The 24,659-nt window shown below is 36.1% G+C and overlaps 1 protein-coding gene across 7 annotated transcripts in view; it reads right to left on the bottom strand.

Moving 5' to 3' along the window:
- Positions 1 to 7,515: 7,515 nt before the first annotated feature.
- Positions 7,516 to 24,659, bottom strand: part of KCNC2 (potassium voltage-gated channel subfamily C member 2) — a 174,855-nt gene continuing 157,711 nt past the window's right edge. For 2 of the 7 annotated variants that reach the window (XM_072973382.1, XM_072973383.1), the window contains 3 exons: positions 17,799 to 18,726; positions 15,551 to 15,715; positions 7,516 to 10,681 (listed from right to left, as the gene is read on the bottom strand). In XM_072973382.1, the coding sequence (XP_072829483.1) occupies positions 10,545 to 10,681; positions 15,551 to 15,715; positions 17,799 to 18,726 (1,230 nt within the window). In that variant the 3' untranslated portion in view covers positions 7,516 to 10,544. Of the gene's footprint in view, positions 10,682 to 15,284; positions 15,716 to 17,798; positions 18,727 to 24,659 lie in introns of those variants that run through there. The other 5 variants (XM_072973384.1, XM_072973387.1, XM_072973385.1 and 2 more) reach the window with 5 other exon arrangements.

The following is a 24,659-nucleotide window of genomic DNA, read 5'->3' as shown; positions in this document are numbered from 1 at the left end:
GTCTCAAAACTTTAAATAAGTTTTCTGCCAACTATACTCTATTCTCCGTAATTCAAAGAAAAATATGCCAAGTTACATGCCTAAAGGAAGGGTAAGCCTATCTTTGTTCAAATTCTTATCTCAGAAAAGAACAACCCCAAAGCTGTGTTACCGCTGTTGTTAACAACAGTGGCCCTGCTTCCCTCCTTCTCAAGCTAAATGAAGGCATGTTTTCCATTTTCATAGGATTGTGAGAAATAATTAAGCAAATAACCATGTGATTATAATCATTACTTTAAACAAGTGAGAACAGAACTCCCTCCTAATGTAAAAAAAAGAAAAAAAAGAAGACAAATTCACTTTTGTGGCTTTGGTAATTTTCTAAAGAACCCTCAATACACTAGGGAAGTACCAATACCACATCAAAAATTATGTCTAATTTTGGGTGGTCTTTGTGTGACCCTGGGAGTAATCTTGGAATCTCTTAAGCCTACTTTGCAGAATAAAATAGAAACTATATATTTATTTTCAAATTCTTCAGGAGATATGCTAAGACTTTCCAATCATACTGAACCTTTACCAAAGAAACTGCTGATTTCTATTTATTATTATAAACTGTAAATACTTCAATTTCTGGAGATTTAGTCTATAAACAATTAAAAAGAAACATTGAAAGTATGTTTCTGTTGCTGCTACAATGAATTTGAAAGAAGACTTCATTATCTTAAAAAGCAGTTGGAAATGGGTTTAGAAACTTGCCAACATTTGTTCAGGAATGTCTACCACAAAAAAAAAGAAATCAATACTACAGAAATATTACAAGTTGCCACATTGTAAAAATTCTTTGTAAAAAATCAATAACACAGTAATGATTATAATCTTAAGTGTAGTTCACATTTACTGAGCAGAATCTGTACACAGTACTCTGCTAAGTACAATGTTCAGAACTCATGACAAAATTATGATGTAGATATTATTAATCTCAACAGTTTATAAGTTTGTGTAAAATTTAGAGTTTAAATTACTTGTTAGAAATCATATAGTTGGTAAAAGATGAGAACAAGATTCCAACTCAAATTCCCTTGACTCTAAATGCCATTTGCTTTACCAGAGTTTAAGTAGGTTTATCTACAAATCAAAACAGGACGTAATTACTTGTGCTAATTAGGGAAAGGAGGCACTGGGGAAATCTGAAAAGTGAATTTCTGGTCCTGGGAAAGAATTCTGGCATTGCTGGTGAAACAGACTAGATAAACATGTAAGAGATTTAAAACATAACAACCATAGAATCTATGGTAAATTGAAGATTAATCCAGACAGTTATTACTGTCCAAGAAGGTCTGGTCCAATGGGCGAGGCAGGGCAGCGAGAGGTCCAGGGTCAATGGTGAACACTGTGTCTACCAAATACCAGAAATTCTGTGAGGCCCTGGAGAGGCTGAACCAAGGAACAAATAAAAGAATGAACAGTTGGCTCTAGATAGGCAAGAAGGAATCAAATGATGACATGTTTTGAATGGCAAGCTTAAAAGTTGGTGTTTCATTCTGACGTTGATAGATGATCAACTAGGGGAGACCATGGTGAGATACAAATTCCAGAAAAATCAGTCTAAGTAACAGTTCAATTTAACAAACATGTTACAGATATTTATATTATACAAATATATGGCGATTCTTCAGTGAGCCTGGTAGTGTGCCAGGCAATAGAAAGAGTGATGAATGCCTGCTGGGGGATTCTAAGGGACAGTGTCCAGAAAAAGAGCAGATCTTACTAAATCATTTTATCATATTCTTGGCAGTAAAATGAAAACAGACGAATGACAGCAACTTATCAGTTTACTTACAGCTTCCTTTCAGTTTAATCATTTCAGAAAGAGGAAACTTAACCGTTTCAAAAAAGGAAAGCAAGCAACTGATTTTTAATAATTTTCTAATTATATTTATGATATTAAAGTCTCCTAAAGATCTATTTCAAAATTAAAGTAACTAACAGAGTGGTTGGAATTCCTCTCAACCCCTAATCAAATCCCTGTAAATCCTCAAAGTTGTTTTTGTGTGTGTGTGTGATTCACAACTTACAACATTTACAAAGAAACTGTTAAAGAAGAGTTGCATTGAACCAGTTAAAAAGGCAAGGAAGACTTTAAGATTATTGCTATAAGGGAGAGACTGAACTCAACTCCACTGAACAAAAGTGGTTGAGTTTCTAAGCCTGGAGTAAGCTTGTGGAAAAGTACCAGAAGACATTAACATTAATGTAAAAGTGAAGAAAGGATATTTCTTTGTCCAAAACAGAAAGAAGCAAATAAAAACAGCATTTAAGAGAAAATTTGGAATGTGAAAATTGGGGGTCTCATCTCTAACCTTCCTGTGATGTGGTACAAACTTTTAAAGGTCTCCAGGTAAAAAAATGTCTGGTCCTTTTGTGCAGATTATTCTAATACGGTTTATGAAGCAGAATTATATAACTATTTCTTTACCTTTGTCTTGTCCTTTTGTTCATTTCACACACAATGACCTTGCTTCAGGCAATAATCAGTCTTTTGCTGCTTTAACCTTGGCTTTTCTTTGTCTCTATATCCCAGCTGTATGTATGTGTGTTTTTTAATCATTATTATCTTAGATTATGGAGCTTTCTACCTTCCATCCATCCAGAATTCCTATAGTTTTTTACGTTTACTGCCAGCATCCAGTGTGATAAGAAACTGCTAATGCAACAGGAGAGAGCATCCTTGTAGAGCATTTAAACCAGAGCCCTTTGTTTCCAAAGAGACCAAATTGCTGGTAAAACATGAGCTCTCATGGAAACAAAAAAAAAAGACAAAAAGAAATAGACAGCCTGTCCTTAGGTACTGTGCTCATGTTTAATCCTTGGCAATAAAATAACAGGTTTGGCTTTGTTTGGTTTTCTTTTTTGATCAGCAAATTAGGCATAGCTTTAAGTAATAAAGCTTTTCTTGGCCAGGATAAAAAAACTGGTTTTAAATAACATTTTAGACCATTGCTAACAGATCTCAAAAGGAAATAAGTAGAAACACTGAGACCATTGATTGAAGAAAGGTTTAATCAAAGGCTTCAGGAACTAGCACATTCAAATTACATTAAGAATTGTTTTCATATACTAGCTGTTTCATGTCACTATTCACTACCCCTAAGATAAATGTGACATTTTCACTAACGCTGAAGTAATGTTAATGATTTTGATGTGATGATAACTCTTCTTGGCTCATAGAAAAAATTCTAAATGTTTACCAAATTTATAATAAAGATGAAAAAAACTTGATTTTCCAACAAAAAGAAGCTACTTGCTTTTGAGTTACAAGGAATGTCCTTATATCATTTATTATAAGAAATACACTGAAAAAATGAAGATTTAAACTGTGGTTTTATAATACACACAAATTTTTTTTAAATGGTACCTCATATTTGGAAACACATTTGATGAATATGAAAAGAAAGACTTTTCTAATAAAGGTACTTGGCTGACCTACTAGCAAAGACCAGCTAACCTATGCAGTAAGTAGGGACATGATATTTCTAAAATCTATAATAGTTTCATTCATGCTAATTTCTATATTTGAACTTAATTATATTTTGAACTTAAAGATCATTAATAAATAACCATTGCCAAAACACAAGACATTGATAGAATATTTAATCATATGCACAAAATGACTCGAAGCAGAAGAATTATTTTTAGATTATAATGCAGCTAAGAAAGTTGTGCTGATAATGTTTATTTCACTTATTGCTGATGAAATACAACATTCTATGACTACTGAAAAGCAGTTTTTAAAGCATAAAATTTTTCATATTCTTTAAGCTAATAATTTCATTCTAGGAATACTTTTCAGGAAAAAAAACTCTCCCTGTCAAAACATAAAATAACAATGGATATGCACAAAATGGTCATTATTTTTTGATTTATAATAGAAAGTAGAAAAAATTAGAAATCATGCGTGGCTTAGGGGAATGGATATGTACAGAACACTAATTTAATGTGATATTATGCATCTTTTTACATCTTAATGGTTAAAACAATATACCTATACAGGAAAAAAATAGTTTAGACTGTTTTGTGTACCAGGAACTAACATAGTGTTGTAGGTCAAGTACACTTCAAAAACAAACACACGAACTTACCACAGAAAAGGAGATCAGATTTATGGCCACCAAAGGGGGTGGCAGGGTGGGGAATTGAATGAAGTCAGTCAAAAGGTACAAACTTCCAGTTATAAGATAAATGAGTATTACGGGTATAATGTACAACATGGTAAAGATAATGAGCACTGCTGTATGTTATAAACAAAAGTTGTTAACAAAGTAAACAAACCCTGAGAGTTCTCATGATAAGAAAATTTCTTTTCTTTCTATTTCTTTAATATGGTATCTACATGAAATGATGAATGTTCACTAAAACTATAGTAATCATTTTCATGATATACGTAAGTCAAACCACTATGCTGCACACCTTGAACATATTCAGTGCTGTATGTCAATTATGCTTCAATGAACTAGAAAAAAACAACAATATGAGCAGTAAACCTTTCCAAAGGGGGGAAAATGTGTAAGAAAGACTGTAGGTCATTCTAGACAAGAAAAACGCCTGTGGAGGATTGTTTGTTCTTTGTTCTGTTTCATTTGTTAATAATATACATGCTAAGTCTTTTTAAAAAAATAATATATACGTCTAGGGTTCACCTCCAGATATATATTTCAAAAGGTTTAGCATTGAGCACTGGCCCTTTTTCTTTTTAAAGGGCACTGACAATTTTTCTGATGCGGAGCCAGGATTACAGATCAACACACTAGATGGAATTTTCAATGGCAGGAAGGATATTCACCTGTGCTTCCCTGGGATGCTTGCTCGAACACACACGTAGTTAGAACACAGTGCATGAGCAAGAATGAACAGAGGCTAGTAAGGTACTACCCCAAACTGAAGCATGACTTGTATGATAGATTAAACACACCCGCACACACAGACGTTAATATTGTAAAATGAGAATCACAAAAGGGCGAAAAGCAGCAACCTGACAAAACAAAAACATCTCATCTATGGAGTGGAGAATTATGGAATTATAGTTAATTTTTTTAAATTTTACTGATTTCTATAAGAGCTTGCACTATCTTTGTAAAAGATAAACAACTTTATTTTTGAAGAGAATTTGTTGGTAAATAATCAACCAATATATTTACAGCTTGGCGTGAAGTGACAGGTTTATAAATATCCTGTGTGGTTCACATAATCAACAATGAGAAGATGAATTAGAAGAACAGGAGTTTGATAACTATGGAAGGGAACCAAATTAAAAAAAAAATGAGTATAACGCAGCATAAAATCTAGCAATTGTGCTCCTTGGTCTTTACCCAAATGACCTGAAAACATATGCCCACACAAAAACTCTCATGCAAATATCTATAACAGCTTTATTCATAATTGCCAAAACTTGGACGCAAACCAGATGTCCTTTAGGAGGTAACTGGGAGAACTCTGGTCCATGGAATATTACTCAGCACTAAAAATAAATGAGCTATCAGGCCATGGAAGGGCATGGAGGAACCTTAAATGCATGTCACTAATCGAAAGAAGCCAATCTGAGAAGATTACATATTGTATGATTCTAACTGTATGATATTCTGCAAAAGACAAAACCACAGAGATAGTAAAAAGATCACTGGTTGCCAAGACGAAGGGAGAGATAAATAGGCAGAGCATAGAGGATTTTTAGGGCAGTGGAACTATTCTGTATGATACTATGATAATTGATGCATGTCATTATACACATATCAAGTTCCACAGATGTACAACACCAAGAATAAACTCTAACATAAACTCTGGATTTTGGATAACAAGGTATCAACACAAGTTCATCAATTGTAACAAATGTAACGCTGGTGTTGGAAGCAGATAGTGAGGGATGTTGTACATGTATCCGGGCAGAGGGTAATGGGAACTCTGTACTTTTTGTTTAATTTTGCTATGAATCTCAAACTGCTTTAAAATATAGTTCATTTAAAAAAAATTGTGTTAGGTTACCTGGGATTCTCAATGGAGAATTAATTCATAGTCTTTGAATATTGTAATATTCAAATTGCACATTTAGTGGTCTGTTACTTTGACATGATGGTATGATAAATAAATAATACTAATTTAGTTAAATTATTTAATTTTTAGACAATAATGAAAAATATCATATCCTCAAAACCAGTTATTTTAGGGGAGAACAGGAAATTATAAAGTTTAAGATCAATATATTAATGATACTGTATCCATATTACAGAAAGTTTGTGTAAATCTATAGTTTAATAATATTCAAGTATTTAAACAATTAAATTTTGACAGGAGAAACAAAGGAAGGAAGACAATTTTTTTTTCAGTAAGGAAAATTTCTTAAGGAAAATTTTTTCCTGAATTTTTAAAGGAAAGTTTAATCATCATAAACTGCTAGGGATTTCAATTTTTTAACAGATTCATTTAGCTCTAAATGTCTTCAAGCACATTATAAATCCTTCAAAGTCCCTGCTTTGTATTATAGCCTTTTAATATATTCATTGTCTCTTTCCTAGTTAAGTCCACTATCGCTATTCCATTAGTCTGTCTTGTGATTTCTTTCAAAGATAAAATGAATGTCTTCACTTTTCATTCATGACTATTTAATCTTAATTTTTTAATCAAAATTTGATGGCAGTTATCGTCTATTAAAATTCATTCTTCCCCCTTCCTACACATTTTTCTTTCTTACACCTGACACCACTGTTAAAAACATTTTATCAGTAATTATATTTAGACAGATTTCCCTTCCTGAATCTGTTTCTTAACAATCTCTTAATAATCAACACTGAGCACTTTCAGACCTAGAAAAAGATTCTGTTGATGCGTAATGGGAAAGTGTTGGATTCGCCAGCTTTATTTCCGTTTTCATTTTCTTTCCTCTAATCCTGTAGGTTTCATAGAATTTACAGGGTAAATTTGCACACAACCCTACAATGTAAGTGGGGTGCCAGCTATACATGTGGTATGCTGCTGAAACAGAGGTCTATTACCCAAAAGTGGGACAGAAGCCATTTTGAGAAGATAAACCATTTACAGCAAGAGGGTCAATAAATATTTAAACCGTAAGAAACTATAGCGGGGAGATTATCTGTGACAAAAATTTAAGTGAACAGTTTTGCTTCTGTGATCTTTAACTTCGTCACCAATACAATGATAAAACAAGAAAAATTACCTCCAGAACTGCTGTGGTGATGAAGTTGGAAAGTGTAAGTATTACTCATAAAATGCCAGATAAAAATTGAATCCCATAATAATGAATAATTTTGCCATCTCAGAAATTAGAAGAGAAATTCAGGCAGGCAAAGCACTTAGAAGAGGAATACAGACCTACGACTTGAATGAAAATGTGAGCTATGTATGTTTACACATCATTTCATCTCAAATTCTTTATTATTTATGAGTGTCTGGTTTGGTATCTTAATGCATAAAAATAGTAAAGCCTGTTGAAAACTCCAAAACAAAGAGAAGAGTCAAGGAAAGAATATGAATAATTTAATCAGAGCAGATTCGAGTTTATCCCCAGCTTATTGGCCTTTTATTCTTTATTTCAGTTAGTTACATTTCCATTGGTTATCACCAAGGTTGTGCATGCACCTCAAGATGTTCACAAAAGGTCCACGGTACAGGGGTTCATAACTGGGTTATATAATTATATTCAGAATCCCAGGGGAATTAATAGATTCTGGAAATATTGATTAAGCAAGATGAGGAATTTTTATACAGTTTCAACTGCAACAGTTTTAAAGACAAGTACAAGCTTCATTTGCCACAAAACCCACAAAAAAGTAATTGAAGAATATTTCTTTTATGCAAAATATACATTTTAGGATATAATTTGATTAATAGTCTACTATATACGGACATTATTCCTTGATCATTTAATAAAAAAATACTCTCACTGCCAGAATTTTATTTTTTGTAATATTTATAATTGAGGTAACAATGACAAAAGGACTTAAACTATGAATAATATTAGTGAGTATTTTTAAGTCATGACAATTGTTCAGAACTAAACAAATGTGGGACTAAAAATAGGTCAGCTTTAATAAGTAGGCACTGAAAATTTCACAACATAATATGACAAGCGCATAGTATAAGCAGTTTATTTAAAAAATGGTACAGGTCAGTGTTCATGGATCCAACCAACGAAGGAGAGATAAGGGAAATTAAGACAGATCTATATGACACCAATTATCACTGCTTTGTATGATTCACAGCACAATCTACTGCGGGTCCATGAGGGGTAATTCACACAGGTGTGCGCCTTACTTGAAGCTCCAGAGATGTGGATCATGAATTTGGCTTGCTTTGGTGTGAGATGGCCAAAGCTGTTGACCCATGCACACACGTTGGTATTTACAATTGTTTCATGGACACTGGCCAGTCCATGAGCAGACCACTCATATGGCGAGCACCAAATGAGTTCCAGCCACAGTTCTTTAATAATTAGCTTTAAGTGCCTCATGAAGACGCGGAGATCTCTTCCAAGTGCAACCTGGTTACCTCAGGGCACGTTCAGCAGCAGAAGTCTGTTTCCAGCACAGTCCTTGGTATGGCTAAATTCCACTGTCCCTTTTTCAGCAGTCAAAAATCCATGATAAATTCTGTACAACACTGCAGTCAATAACAGCAGTACCAGACAGTATATTAATTCCTTTACCAGAAAGCTGTGTGTAATTATAACTTTCTATGTGTGGTGTTATCAAAAGATCACTGAATCTCTAAATATCAGATGTTTATGTCTGGGTAAATACATTGCTGTACAAGATCTCTGACATGCAGGTCATGCTCTAGGACTTGGGGATATAAAACAGTACATGTTATGTGGCCAATCATAGAAGTGACAATTGTCTTCCTAACAAAAAAAATAACCATGAGATTTAGGAATTAGCAGTCTCAAGGATCCTAAATGCCTTAGGAATATTGTTTATCTCTCAGTTTATGGCGTGGCATTTTTCTTTCCTCTCATGCCCGATACAACAGACACACTACTGCTGTTGCATTTGTAGGGATGTGTAAACAGAATATCTTCCACTTGGACTGAATAAGACACCCTAGGGGTTTCACTGGAGTGTGGTAATAGATTCTGGTTGCTAGGTAGGAGAAACTGGCACTGCAGCAGGCAACCAAAGGCAATGGTGACGCTGCTGCTCAAATCCTGCTCATCAAAACGATTCACAGTACTGATTAACTCAGGTAGTCTACGGGGCAACGTTAGTGTATACACAAAGCAGAGACGCTGTTCCCAGTAGCAAAGAAGGCAAGGGGCAGGGGAGAAGACCCAGTCCTAAAATCATGAACACCTTATCAAGGCATTTCTGTGCTTCATGGAGACAGATGGCATATACACTTAAGACAGGGAGCTAGGACAGACGGACAGAACGACATACAGGACAAAGCACCTAATTAAACACTGCCTGAAAATCCGATCAATCCTGTGAGTCAGAAATTTAAGGCTGGTCAAGAAAGCTTCCTGTGAACAACAATTCTCTTTGTTGTTTGCAAAAATAATAGTAAATAAAAATAAAGGAAGGGGGTTAAAAAAAGGCAAGAGCTTTAGAGTGCTATTTGGCACTCTGCCTCTGAAAATGATGACAAATCCTGGTATTAAAAAAAAAAAAAAAGAGTCTAGTCCCTACAAGCAGCAATTCCTAGCTAAACAATGCAAGCCTGGCTGGCAGTTACCTTTCTCTCATGTTTTGTGCCTTCCCAAGCCATTAAGTAAGAGATCTGGCCTCGGCTTGCGTGTAACCAGTAATGACAACCTCTTTGCAGTTATCTGTGTGCAAACAACCAGAGACATTCAGAACTCCAATACAGCATTTTGGGAAAAAAAAAAAGTATATCAATCAAGAAGTTAAACTATTCAAAACAAATATTTCTTTCAAAGAATAAGGGAAAAAAAATTGTCAAGGAGAAACTCGCCCTCCCTGCCCCACAATCCAACATGCAGAACAGTCGATCAGTGCTTTCACATCAGCAGGATGGTTCGATGCAAGGACACCCATCCCGGGCCATCCACGGTCCCGAGCTCTGCGACACTGCTTTCAGGTGATGGAGACAAGATGGTCCATGCAAATGAGCTGACCAGAGTCATGTTGTGTGCAATCAGAATAGAATCCCAGACATCTTCCGAATGGTTTAAAGAGTCACAAGAAATGAAGTTCCCATGAAGTGATTGGCATTTGGAAGCACACTGGTTTAAAGTTATCTCCCTGAAGATAAGTTTATTTACTAGGGTACTGGCCAATATCTGACGCTATCATTTTATCGTAAAAGGAGAACAGGGCAATTAATTCTGGAGAAGTAGTAGCGCTATTTTAGATAATCATTAAAGCCAGGATAAGATTCGTGAGCTATCCGGATGGCATTTCGGACTTCAGATAGTATTATCATGCAGGATTTATACTGTATGAATGGAACCTGGCGTAACTCTACGTTTAATTATTTCCATTATGGGGCAAACAGTGCTTGAATTAAGACAATTTAGCCGACTGATGCAGTTGGGTTTACAAGATAGATGGGATGGGAGATCGAGAGCGCCTCAGAGGACAAGGAGAGTTGTAGGGTGATGTTACTGGAGAGAGCCTCAGAGCATTGCCTGCCAAGCCCGCTATGTTGTTTAAGCTTCGAGATTTTTCGTATCCTTTTATGAAAAAATGCACAGACATCAGTTGAATTCAACCAGAAAATAGACACAGACAAACAATATCATGCAGGGTAATCAAAAGTGCTATTTTTGAGCTCAAAGGAGAATTTGTTTACAAAGAGTTCCATATGGAGACAATTTACAACTCTAAAAAAAAAAAAAAAAAAAAAAAAAAAAAAAAAAAAAGAAGCTCACTGTAGCTGTCATTCCCGAAAGATTTAACCAGCTAACACAAATTACTGCTGCAATACTTCAAAATCTATTCTTTCCCAGATCATAGTTTGTATTAATGTAATTTCAGCATATACAATATTAGAAATCTTTTAAGAATTAGGCAAAGCAATTTAAGTAAGATATAAATTTGGCTAATATTTTTAAATTTCAGAATATGTTCCTAAAAAAAAAGCTACTTCTTCTCTTTCCATTTTTTTATTATTTGCTAAGCTAATAAAGCAGTCTTAAGTGGACAACCCTTTTTCTAGCATATGTAATCTTCCAGCTTTATGGGATTAAAAGGATGATTCCTAAATAATGACATTTGATGCCATTATCTAGATGATGCAGAATGAATGCCCATTTCTAATCCCTTGGATTAAAAAAGAAAAGAAAAGAAAAAAAGAAAATCAATGAGTATAAATTGAGTCATAATTTCAGTAAATTAAAGTCTGATTTTGATTATATATTTTCAGCTGACTCTCCCCTGCCAGGAACTGAGAACAAATTGATCTTAATTCACCTTTCCTTTCTATTATCTTGCGTTCTAACCTTTTGTTCATGATAGTCAGGGACTTACAGAATGAAAGGTCCTTCCCACAAGACTGAACCCATTGCTTTAGCTACTCAAGCAACACCCCATCGAGGTCACCTTTGGAGGGAGTCATATATTGTGGTATTTTTTATTAGAAAAGATTAGAGGCAGTTAAATGAGGTAGGGAGCACCTATTGTAAAGTTAGACATAAAATTGTCTTATAAGCAGGGCAACTAGTGACTGGAAAAGCAGTCATATTATACAGCTTAGCACATAAATGTTTTGATAGCCCCACTGAAACAGTGTTGCAGATCAGCAAGATGAAAGTCTCTGTAGGGCAGCCAAAATCGAGCAAGTAGATACAATTTTCGTCTCCTTAGACTACTGCACACTCCTTGGGCTCTGATAGCCCTCAGCGTGCTTGATGACTGTATATAAAAAAGAAAATGGGTCTTCTGTTTCCTCTTGTCCCTCCCAGCTACTTCTTTACTTCTCTATTTTTATGGAACTCCTGGGGAAGAAGCCAATGCTCTCTCTTCTCCCCTCACTGGAAGGGGAGAAGTGGTTTAAGTGACTTAGTGATGATTTGATTTGTGAGCATTTGAGACAGATAAGGATACAGATTGCAATAATAGTCCTACTGTAGGGTAACAGGACCCCCTCTCTATATACACACATTTTCAGCAGATTAGATGTCTTCTTTGAGATTTTGTAGGTGGAAATTTATGCCATCCATCAACTATAGTAAAGTTCTCTAGGACAAAATTTCTGCAAATGGAAGAATTATCTGCTGATGTTTTGTTAGTATTTTGAGCAATAAAGAATGGGAGGTGGTATGTATTTCATTCTACTCTGATGGATGATGGAATAGTTAATGGGAGAATGTCTTAAATAATTAAAAAAGAATTGCAGGTCGTTTATCCTTACATAGAGACTTTCACATGCCTGAAGGGCTGGCTACCACTGCTCTTCTGTAATGCAGCTGGAAATGTAACTTTGGAAATTGTAGAAAGAATCATTTATCCAAGCTGACTGTGTAACCTAAAAATGTAAACTAGACTATAAACACTGGCTTTGACTGGCTTTGATTAAAAGCAAACTAGTGAATATGCACGAACCAAAGAGGTTGCTAATACCTACAAATCATCCTTATAAAAATTTACTTGTTCCCTACAATTGCCACATTCCCCACAGGACCTCCAAAAGGTAAAAATCTGTTTGTCAATTTATATTAATCATGCTACTTGCATGTAAATCTTGGTTGCCATTCTAAATGTTTGCTTTTCTGAATTATAGTTATTAATATAAATATTATTCATTCTGTTTATAGGTCCTTTTATTTTAATAACTCATTGAGAAGGCTTTCCTTATAATTCAGTAACAAGTATTTAATTAGTAAAATTATAAGTTAGCTATATAATTATATTCTTTCTTTATTCTGCAGGTTCTTTTATGACTAGAAAATTTGACAAAATTTTGCCTAATTGAACTTTCACTAAATGGAATGACTGACTGAAAATACAATTCACGGTAACAAAACTGAACCTAATTTGAACTAACATCTAAACACATGGTATACATTTTACACAGTTTTTAAGAGCACACATTTGCTTGGGACAATACTGAAACTACCTATGTATGTACTATTAGTGGGTATGTTTGTGTTTATGTAATATGATTTCCTAAAACTACTGTATAAATAAAAACACAGGTTCTCACCTCCAGGAATTCACTCTTTTTAGGGAATCCATATGTTTTCTTAATGTATGCCCAACTACATTTCTATTTGTTGATACAAAAAGAATCCAATATAAATCCAGTCTTTTTTTCATCTATGTAGAGGAGAATTTTCATAACTCTAAAATCAGATCATATAGAGACCAGTGTGAAAGGTAACGAAGAAATCATGTAGGAAATAAATATCTGACTAGGAGTAATAAGAGACATCTGTAATCTACATCAAGGAAATAGGAGAAGAAATGAATGCATTTCTGATAGACATGACAAGATTAGACACTGAGGAGACTAAGTGAAATTAGCCAGAAAAATTACCAGACTTAGGGAAAAAACACAAATTTGTGGAAGTTAAGCCACAATGAAAAAGAAAAATGGATTATGGTGAAAAATGACAAAGAATAAAAAGTTCACAAATGAGTTTTCGAAGATGCTCTGACTGATAGAGGGAATTTGTATTTTTGAAAAAGGATTGCATAATTTTGTCATGTAAACTAAATATCTTATTAATTGCTTTGCTCATGAAACTTTGCCATTTTACAGAAAAACTCTCTATTTACATAATGCTTTATAATTTGCAGTCTTTTTTCATGTGACCCCCCCTTTGACAGTTTAAAATTCAAAACACTGTCTAACATGGAAGAATTCTAGCTAGATTCTTAAACTTGTAAACTTAGTATAAATATTACATGTGATACTTTTTTGAATGATGTGCAAAATATATATAAATTTAACCACATATTACATAAAAATACATATATACACATATGGATGTATATGTATATACATATATAGTGAGTTAGGATTACAATGCACTTAAAATATGTTCTATATAAAATATTGTTAGATATTATGATTTAAAATATGTACATATATTTTGCTGAAGTACTATGCGAGGATATTAGTTATCTTTATAAAATTAAAAATTGTTGACACAGAGTATTTAAATGTAAAATAGAAAACAAACAAATAAACCTATTCAGATAATTGGAATACATTTTGGTACAAGAGACAGATGCAGAGCACGCAAGGACTTGGAATGAAGAAGTATTTAAAATATTATATATTAAAGAAACAAGAGAAGAGTCCTTTGTCTTCTCTTTTGAGACCCACAGGAATGGAAACAGAAAGAACAATATAAAGTGCTCAGAAGAAATGAAAGAGAAGCACAACATGGGCAATAATGAGCTATTTCGAAGAAAGCAGGCAACACAAAATAAATATTTGAGGCTTAAAATGGTAAACTATTCAATAGGGAGAAACTGCAATGAATAGCAAATAAGCACAATATTTTTAAAACACACTAACATGAGAGTTTTGGAGAGGCTTTTCATTCAAATGCAGACAACTGCATAGGAAATTATTATACCTAGTTCTTTCCCTATTCTGTCAATAAAGAGAGAAAAATAACCATAGCACTAAAGCAACTGGAATTACCGAGGTAATCTAAGAAAATACCAGCACTCTGACAAGGGCGGGTCACAAGGGTCACAAAACGACTTCTTAAGGAGGAGAGAAAGGGTCCAATTGTCAGATCGGTATGGTTTATGAAAACAAAAACAAAGCCAAAATAATAGCACCTAAGGAACAGTCATAGACGGTGGCACAACCCAGGAAAACGAAACCCTGGGATGGAGTGGAGTCGGTATCCGGCTATAATCCCTATCCAGGGTGGCTGCCCAGTACAGTTTATTCACTCAACAAATATGTATTGAGTGTCTTCTATGTGCCAGAGACCGTTCAGTGTCAGTTAAAAAATAGTAATAGACTTAAAATTATTATTGCTCTGAAGAGAAATTCTCTAAGTACATTTTGCAAATACGTAAGTAGCCGTGACGGGATATACTGTTCTGCCTGGCTGAGGATCTTGTACCCCTGCAACCTTCTGACAGTCAGACAAACCACTGGGAAAAATTGCCCAAATACTGGATAAGAGACTGACAGTATGCTTAATGCTTTACTTGGGGGAGGGGGGAAGCCTCACTATTGTTTTATAATTATCAATTACTTATCAATTATATGCAGAGAGCCAATTAATGAGTTTAATGCATTGTAGGAAAAAGGATAATTTCCAAAGATGGCTGAGTACATATATATTAAAATAGATTAGTGGCAGCTTCTAAATACTCCATTCGAATTCTGTCTATAGACACATGAAAAATAAAATAAGAAAGAAGGGTGAAAGGCCTTCCAGATGTGACAGTCAAGTAGGCTGTTATGATATGTATTTTACATGTTCATGAGGGAAGATGCGATGAGGGGGAGACAGCACCACGTGCAGTTGTTTGTAGAAAATGACAAAAGAGCACTTTACATCACTGCATAGATTTGCAGCACTTAACTGTTAAGTCATCTGTTAGGATCTGATTAAATGCACGCCTACCTTTCCTGATCCCTCCATCAGAAGCACACGTGTAATCACCTGTCGTCAGTAGGAAACATGTTTCCCCTCTTCTGTTTTTGTCTCTGGTACTAGAGCGTCTGATGGGGAGCCTTTCTGGGGGTGATAATGGCGGCTCACTTCCTGTACTGTCGTCACCTGATAACACTGGTCACAGCACCAGGCCCATTGACAGACAGTGATGGATGAGGAAATGAGACAGGACAAAGAGTTTACGCCGAATGTCCATAGTGCAGTCACTCGATATACAAAAAAACAATAATCACATCATGGTAAGGAAAAGAATTTTCATCACTCGTTACAAAAATTTACATGGAGCAAAATGGAAATGTATTGAAAAGGAGAGAAATGTTGTTTGGGAAATTTTCATTTCATTTTAGATTTTATCTAAGAGGACGTTGACTTCTACGAAATTAACATGAATCCAAATTAAGTGTGATAATGAAGTAGCACATGAATTCTTATCTTTCGGTTTTTGACATGCTATCTAGCTACTGTGAATAAGCATCTTTGAAAATGGAGCCCACTGAAGGAAAAGCTTCTAAGTAAGTATTTGTCTTTGCCCCTCTTTAAGACATATGCTTTTGCTATTTCCTGAAAGTAATTTCCCCCCAAAATCGTAATCAAAGTAACACCAAAGCTCACAAATTTTGTGTCCAGTTTCCCTGTTTTGAAGTGACACAGTATCTTTGAGCAGAACAATGGAACAAGATCAACTTCTCCAGATGTCCTTGAAATAGCTATTTATTTCTACATGCTTGCCAAAGACTTTCACATCCTATCAGCCTGGATACTAGCTTGTAACAGTGTTTATCCAGGCTGAGAGCGTGTCCTCCTTTTCTATGCCCTTCATAAGGGCTCTGCACAGGTCCTCTGAGAGCGGTCTCATGAGAGCAGCAGCATCACCTAAACTCCATCTTTCGTAACGACATTCCCAGCATAACAGCTCTCAGATGCATACTGACAGAAGTTGCAAAGCAATCTACTAAATAAACAGCAGGCCTGTGAATAAAATCTTTCAAAAAGCAATTCAGTTCCAAGCCACTTTCTTTTCCATTTATCCCATAATAACCTCTAGAAGCTAAGGAGGGAACCTATGAAAATGTCATTTGCCTTGTTTGTTTGCTGGCTTGTTTGCTTTGCTTAATTGGTGTTATTTCTAAATTTATGCAAAATTATTCACATGGGATTGTCGTAAGTCATTTTTCTACAAGAAAAGATTAAACCTATCTAAGTTACAGGGAACGCATAGATCTTAACTTTTCCTGGGGGACAAAAAAAGCTAATTAAATTGTGTGATCTACAAAATATTTCATCTGTACCAGACGTAATAGACTAGAGATGACACCATTGACTATCAGCTTTGGCAAACTGAAGGTCAATTTACAATCAACTCTAGGTTAACTACGGCAATAGAGAGGAGCAAGGATTCAGCTAATTTCAAGAAGTACATCATCCAAAATTCAGTTCTGGGAGGGAATAGAGCCCAGCGCAGAGTGCGTGAAAAAGGAAATCCACAGAGAAACTCAACTTAGCCATTGATTAGCCAAAGCCGGTCATCGATTCCCAGAACAATGCTGGGCTGGTTATTACGTAGCGCCTTACCCAATCCAAAATGATTACACTGAAGTCCCTAACTGATTTAAGAACCATGAAAACTTAATCCGTTCTCCATAATATTACTGACAAAGACCTTTACTTTCAAAAGGGGTATCTTCCATATCACCTCTTTGGTGTTTAGACCTTTGAAATGTAAACATCCATTCTTCTTAAATAACCGCTTCCTGTGAATTAGGGCAAAATGCATGGCCCCAGGTGGCAGAGATAAAACTGAGACAGACACACCAAGCCAAATGATATGGAGATCGACGTTTTGAAGATGAAGGATGGAAAATGTCCAATATCATACCATCACATCGTGCAGGGAAACAAAGAAACATCGGCACAAAAGCAACAAACAGGCAAAAGAAAATATTGGCACCATCAGCAAAGGGCATTCCCACCAAAGCAGGAAAACTCTATAGACCAGCTATGCAGACTTCTACTTGGAGTTCACTTAGAAAAGCTACAATCTAGCCGTCTACAGGCCTGACACAAACACACGTCTTGTGAAGGGGTGGAACTGAAAACTCATGAACATTTGCAGAAAATGAGACTGGTTGCCTTCTACCTAAGAGACATACTGGTCTATAAAGTGTTTGAAAGACATGCGTTTGAAATCGTGCCTTACCTGATCGGTTATGTTCCAGAAGCCGACTGTCTTTGCCCAGGCACGCGTCGCCCTGTGTGCTGTTGCAGGCCATGTTTAATTCTGTCTTGCAAAACGTAGGTGAGCTTGCCTGAGGGGCAGGAGGGATATGCTTCTTCCGTTTCCGAGGAAGCTTCTGCTTCGCCATTGCCAAGGAGTAGTACATTCCAAAGTTGTTGACGATGACAGGCACCGGCATGGCTATGGTCAGTACCCCCGCCAGAGCACACAGGGCTCCCACCAGCATCCCTGACCACGTTTGGGGGTACATGTCCCCATAGCCTAAGGTGGTCATGGTCACCACAGCCCACCAGAACCCAATAGGAATGTTTTTGAACTGCGTGTGCTCGCTAGCTGAAGGGTCGTTGGGCTGAGCGCCTACTCTCTCGGCATAGTAGATCATGGTAGCAAATATCAAAACTCCCAGAGCCAGGAAGATTATCAGCAGCAAAAATTCATTAGTACTAGCTCGAAGAGTATGTCCAAGCACCCTCAGACCTACAAAATGGCGGGTGAGCTTAAAGATCCTCAGGATCCTCACGAACCTGACCACCCTGAGGAAGCCAAGTACGTCCTTAGCAGCTTTGGAGGACAGCCCACTGAGGCCCACCTCTAAGTAGAAGGGCAGGATGGCCACAAAGTCAATGATATTCAAGAGATTTTTGACGAATTCAAGTTTATTGGGGGAAAAAATGATACGGACTAGAAATTCAAAAGTAAACCATACCACGCACACTCCTTCTACATACGTCAAGGCAGGATCCGTTTCGATTTCGTACTGTAGGACAACACTTGTGCCATTGATGACTGGTTCTGTCTTGTTTTTAACGATATTGAAAGCTTCGTGCGTCTCCAGGCAAAAGGTTGTGATTGAAACCAGGATGAAGAATAAAGAAGCAAAAGCGATAAACTGTAGAGAGAAAAAGAAATGAAAAAAGAGACATAGAGTGATCTGAACCATGAATGTACTTCAATCCAAATCTAAGTGCATCGTTTCCTGTAGATGAAAAATAAAATAAAAGCATATTTGGAGATTTCACTTGGGATGTTATTCAAGTGTAGGAAGAGATGTGTCAGTAACATTCATTGGAGTTGCATAGGTAATGTGCTTCAAAGTTTGTTTTCAGATTATATACATTAAAAGTTCTTCTTTCTGTTGAAAAGTAAGTTGACTCTCTTGTGTAGGGAACCATACCTGTGAAGAGAGCATAAAAAAATCCCTGCAAGAGAGCATTTAAGGGCAGCAGGCTGGAAAAAAGTAATAAATGTAAGACCATAGCTCCAGATATTTTTTGTGATCCTAGAAATCTTCATGTATTAGATCAAGATTTACAACCATAAATATAAAGTGCAGTCCACTCATGGAAATTTGGAAGCCACTCATATTTAACTGTAGTTTTCTATCTATAATGTTCAGATTGTCATGAGGTATGAACACACACACACAAAAATACTCGAGCTAAGTTACCATTTAATTTATATCAACTTAAGGCCGGAGTCTTGTCCGAAAGAGCGAATCTAGGGAGAAAGTGTAGGCATCAAGACTGAAGAGACAAAAAGAATTAAGAACAAATTAAAAGGCAATTTTCTTGCTCTCCTGAAAAAAACTCCAAATGTCAGAGTAATGTGTTATAAAGTTTCGGGGATCTTTTAATTCAACATTTCTTTAGTCAATAATATATGAACACATACATCTAATACTAATAATCATAAAAGCTCTCACTTACATAGTTCTTGTCAGTACCAGACACTCTTAAAAGCAATTTACATAATTAACTCATATTAATACTCATAAAAACACTATACCTCTGCCTTTACAGTTCCAGAATAGCCATAGTCTGCTACTCTTCCAGTCATAAGGTTACAAAGTGATAGACCTGAGACTCTCATTTGATACATTTTGCCCCAGATTCTGTTCCCACAACTACTAGGCTCTCAAATGCGGAACACAGATATGCTGAAACATTTATCTATCTTAGGATCACCTACTTCTTAATATTAAAGATCTGAAGACATGAAACCCAGCTGTTTCAGCAAATGGCACCATTGTCATTTGTCACTACCAGAGGCTTTCAAAGAAGCTGGCAGATTCCTGGTGCTCTCTGAAAAGGCTCCCGGATTGAGCATGCTCAATGAGCACCAAGAGACTGACTGCTCCTTGAGTGTCTAACAAACGAATGATTGAGGAGGAGGAGGTGATCAGTCAAGGGAGGGAGGCCCTTATCTCGGAATAGTAGGATATATCCCCAATCCAGAGCTCTTCCGGGCTTCTCAGCCGTGCCATTGAGAAGATCTAAGTTTCAAGAACAGATTGAAACCATCTCCTTTTTTCCCTGGCTGAGTTTCAACGTAAGAAACATACAAATCTCACCAAGTGTAATATATAAAAGTATCTTAAAAAAAAATCTTAAGACTGAGATTATCGGTCTTAAAGAATCACCCTAGGGAGAAGGGGTAAGATGGGGGTAGGGGACTAAGAAGTACAAACTATGTATAGAATAAGTAAGCTACAAAGATATATAGTGCAACAAAGAGATTATTGCCCAGCATTTTATAATAACTATAAATGGAATATAATCTTAAAATTGGGAATCACTATGTTGTACACCAGAAACTTACTTAATACTGTACATCAACTATACCTCAATAAAAAAGGAAAGAACCACCCTCAAATTGTGGAATTGTTTCTACACAGTGTGCCAGTTAGTAAATTATATACTGTTACAAGGCATGTCATTTTCATGGCGTTGACTTACTTTTCCATGCATATCTTCCAACTTTCCTTCGTTTTGACGTTACGATTTGACTATTATCTTTTGCAGACATATTGCGAGATAATGGCATGCTTTTTCCACTCAGCTTTCCCTTTGTATAAAAAAAATGTACAGTTCTTTTAAAATCAACTAATACTTAATATCACTTGGACCCCACCGATATGTTCAAAGACGACGTCTTTTGGAGGAAGAATCAATTATTTTTGATTTATACATTCCTTCCTCATCCAATCACAGTGTTTTCTATAGACTTGAGAGTCATATTTGTTTCTGATTCCCCCTGTAATCTTCTTTTGTCATTAGGGCCCTGCCAGTGTGTACTGACTCCCCCAACAGCCACATCCCACACTCTCCACCATCCCCACCTAGGCGCCAGCAAAGTGCCTAAAGTTTTAGTGGACAAATTCTATGAGGCAGTTAGAGAATATAAGGCAGTTAAAGTAAACTGCAATTTTATTTTTTGCTTCTAGTGTTCCTGAGTCAGTGTTTTTTTCCAGCTAACTGTGCAGTCTCAAACTCTATCCACCTACATTCCTGTAGTGCACTGACTGGGACTTCCCAACACTGCTCTTTCAGTACCAGTCCTGGGTTGCCTGACCACCTCCCATACAACAAAGACAGTTTTCTAGTATATTTTAATGCTTGCCAATACGGAACACTGGAATCTCCCCAGTCACACATTTTCCTACTCTTCACTCATGAACTGAACAACTGTGTGTTAGGTGCCTCTCTATGCCAAGCCACAGGGCTAGGGTCTTAATTTAACAGTAGTTAACAAACCACAATTCCTGCCTTTGAGGAATTCATGGTCTACTAGGGATACAGACGTTAAATATTTCACCACACAAAAATGATATAATTACAATTATAATAAATGCAACGAAAGAAAAAAATGACTTAAAGACTTTAGTTAGGCCAAGAGGTCACAGAAACCTCTAAAAATATCAATAGACTGAAATTTGAGGAACAAACAGGGGTAACTTGATGGAAAGGGCAACGTGCATCACACGGCAGGGAAGCTTTGGCAGAAAGGTCTGGACTTTTCTGACCTCACTTTCTCAAGGGATGCCTTGACTATGACACCAAAGGAAATTGTGATGAATAAATCCCAAACTAGAACAGAAACCCTGAGTTTTAAATCTTAACCTCTTTTTCTGAAATGCTGTAAATCAATCAAAAACATTACCCAGGTTTTAAATTTAAAACAAGGCCATAAAGTGACTTTAGAGCAGTCTGATTGCTGGCAGAGCTCCTTTGAACTTGTCCATCTACTGGAAGACCTTCAGACACCTGTCTTAAATTATGGTACCAGTCCCATTGTCTGGGATAAAGTGAAAAAAAAAGATACATATTAAGGTTTTTTTTAATGTAAGGAACTATGCAAATATTAGAAATCATTATCATATATATTAGTATACTTAAAAAAATATAACCATTACTTTATGTTGATGCTTGTGTTCATTAAACAAATTATTATGTTGTCAGGAAAAGGTCAACAAACGTCATAAGACACCACACTTGGTGGTTGGAATTTAAGTAACATGAATCATTTTGTACTTGGAAATCATTTAAATTGCCCACCCATATTCCCAGAAAAAGAGTTTTTGTTCACCTTTATTAGAATACACCTGGGGAGCTTACACACTGTGAAGTCCTTACCCCCACATCAGACATCAGATAAAGATTCTCTTGTTTGGGGAGATGGAATTTGCATTTAACAAGCTTCCTAGGTGATTGCTATACACAGCAAAGTTTGAAACCACTGTTCTAGTGTTTTTTCCAACAGACTGATTCTACAAGATTGATCATTCATTATTAAATGAACTGTTATCAGTTTTTAAATTACAGGCACTTGTAGACTCTTAAAAGAATCTTCCTAAACCTTAATAAGAATAGTTCACTGTCTCCTATGTAATGGGAAGTTTAGTACCTCTGTGTGTGTGTGTGTGTGTGTGTGAGGGTGTGTGTGTGTGTGTGTGTGTGTGTCTGCCTCTGTGTGTGTGTTGTGACTCAGAAATATCTGTGATTAAATGAAGCAACTAAACAATTTCTAAATAAACACAGTTCTAAGACACAAAACTTTGTAAAACAAAATTTGCCTGTTTATATAAGTCATTTGGAACTTACATTTATCAATATTTTTATCAGCATCACTTAAATAACTACATAATTTTTATATTTTTATTATTCATCACTGTAGTCTTTATAACTCAGTCTCTCTTCGGCTTTTAAGGACTTTGTAAATCTGCTGAAGTGTGATAATACTATAATAGGAAAATAAAAAGAGTATCAAAAAGAAGCAAATTTTGATATTCTTGGAAAGATACAACATTCATTTTAGAAGTAAAGGATCATTTTGCATTAAAAAAAAAAAACAGCTAGAAAGGCCTTGTTTTATTCATAAATAACATGGTAGGAAATTGGAAGTTGGCTTCTGTCAGCCTGAAAGTGAGGACAATGGGAACTGAATTCTGAGGAGAAGGAAATGAGAAAGGTCTTTAAGGAGAAGGACGAAAGGCCCACAACGTGAGGACAAACAGTTGAGAAGTCCCTCCACAGGTACAGAGCAGAACTTTGGGAGACCAATGGAGAACATTAAATTTTAAGATAATGCTTGCTCTGCTAGACCTTCAGCAAGACATGGCTGTACAAAACAGCTTGGTGTTGGAAGGTGCTTTGAATAATGAAGGTATTAGACCCTGAGAGGACAAAAAGATGGGGACAGTCAACCACGGAAGGCAAGATACACAGTAAGTTTCAAAATTATAGGAGACTAACAGATAAGAGTAAAAGGTAGTCAGGAGAAATGCAGCCCCCATGAAAGTCCTTGGAGATATTGGGAGAGACAGAGTTTCCATGAGAATGAACAGGAGCTCAGGGTATTAGGATCTTAGTTTGAGTATCAAATCAAAGGGTAACCTCAGAAACGTTGAAGATCTAGAACTCTCCAGAGGACACATTTGGATTCCTTCAACAAGGAATTTGTGCACTTTATCTGAACTTAATTCTAAGAGCCTTGCATATAGAAAAATGTCTTCTTTTCTTCCTGATTCACTGAGGTAAGCCAAAATGGGTAAATATGAAGCTAGATTGAATAATATGAAGAAAAAGAAACTGAGAAGAAAGTAAATGGAGGAGAAAAGGAAGGCTTTACTTGTTTTTCTCCTTCACTGAACTGTGAACTGTTTAAGGACTGGAATGATGTCATATTCATGTTTTTAGCTCCTACTTCTGGCACAGTAGTTAATATTTAGTATGGCTGAATGAACAAATAGAAGGATGGAAGAATTCATAAAAGAATGAATAAATGAACAAAATAATAAGGCAGACTACATTCTAGTGGGGATAAAAAGGATGTGAAAAAAGGAAATAACAGAAATGAAACAAAAAAGTATGTACAAGGAAGCAAAAAAGCCAAATTTACAGCAGAAGCTAACTGAGCTGGTCCATAGGTCCAAATGATGCCAATATTAGCTCCCAACCATTCTGTTCCTGAAGTCCGTGTCTTACCAGGGAGTTGAGGAAGAAAAATCACATTGCCACCTTTCTCTTCCTTTTTCCCAGTGATAAGACCACAAAATCCTACACGCATTAAATGAATATAAAAAGAGGCATGTTAAATACTAATTAAAACGTAAGAAAGCTTTCCAGACACGGTGTATCATGTTGGCTGAATTCACAGAACTGATCTATCACCCAAGGCAGTTTCAGGGCAGGAATATCTTGCTAATATATCGGCTTGTATGTCCATGAGTTGTTACTTTTTCCCCGCAGCTTAGTGTCCATGCTTAGCTACATAGAATGCCCAACACTCTTTTTTTTCCCCCTGATTAGCGACCATGGAGAAGAAGTCCTCAGATTCCAGGTTCTACACAGAAGGTAGTATGTCAGTCTACCTCAAAGCAAACATGCAAGTAGAATCTCCAGGTATGTAGAACAGGCCGAGAGGAAGGTAGAAAATGCAGTCTATTTTTATGTTCCACCATTTCCCCTTTCCTGTTAGCATTAGAGTAAGTACAGCTGAGCTCCACGACTAACTCAAAAGCGCCAGAACTTACAAAATGCAATG

Source organism: Vicugna pacos, chromosome 12, assembly GCF_048564905.1.
Source record: "Vicugna pacos chromosome 12, VicPac4, whole genome shotgun sequence".
NCBI lineage: Eukaryota > Metazoa > Chordata > Mammalia > Artiodactyla > Camelidae > Vicugna > Vicugna pacos.
This window is presented reverse-complemented; position numbering and strand designations above follow the sequence as displayed.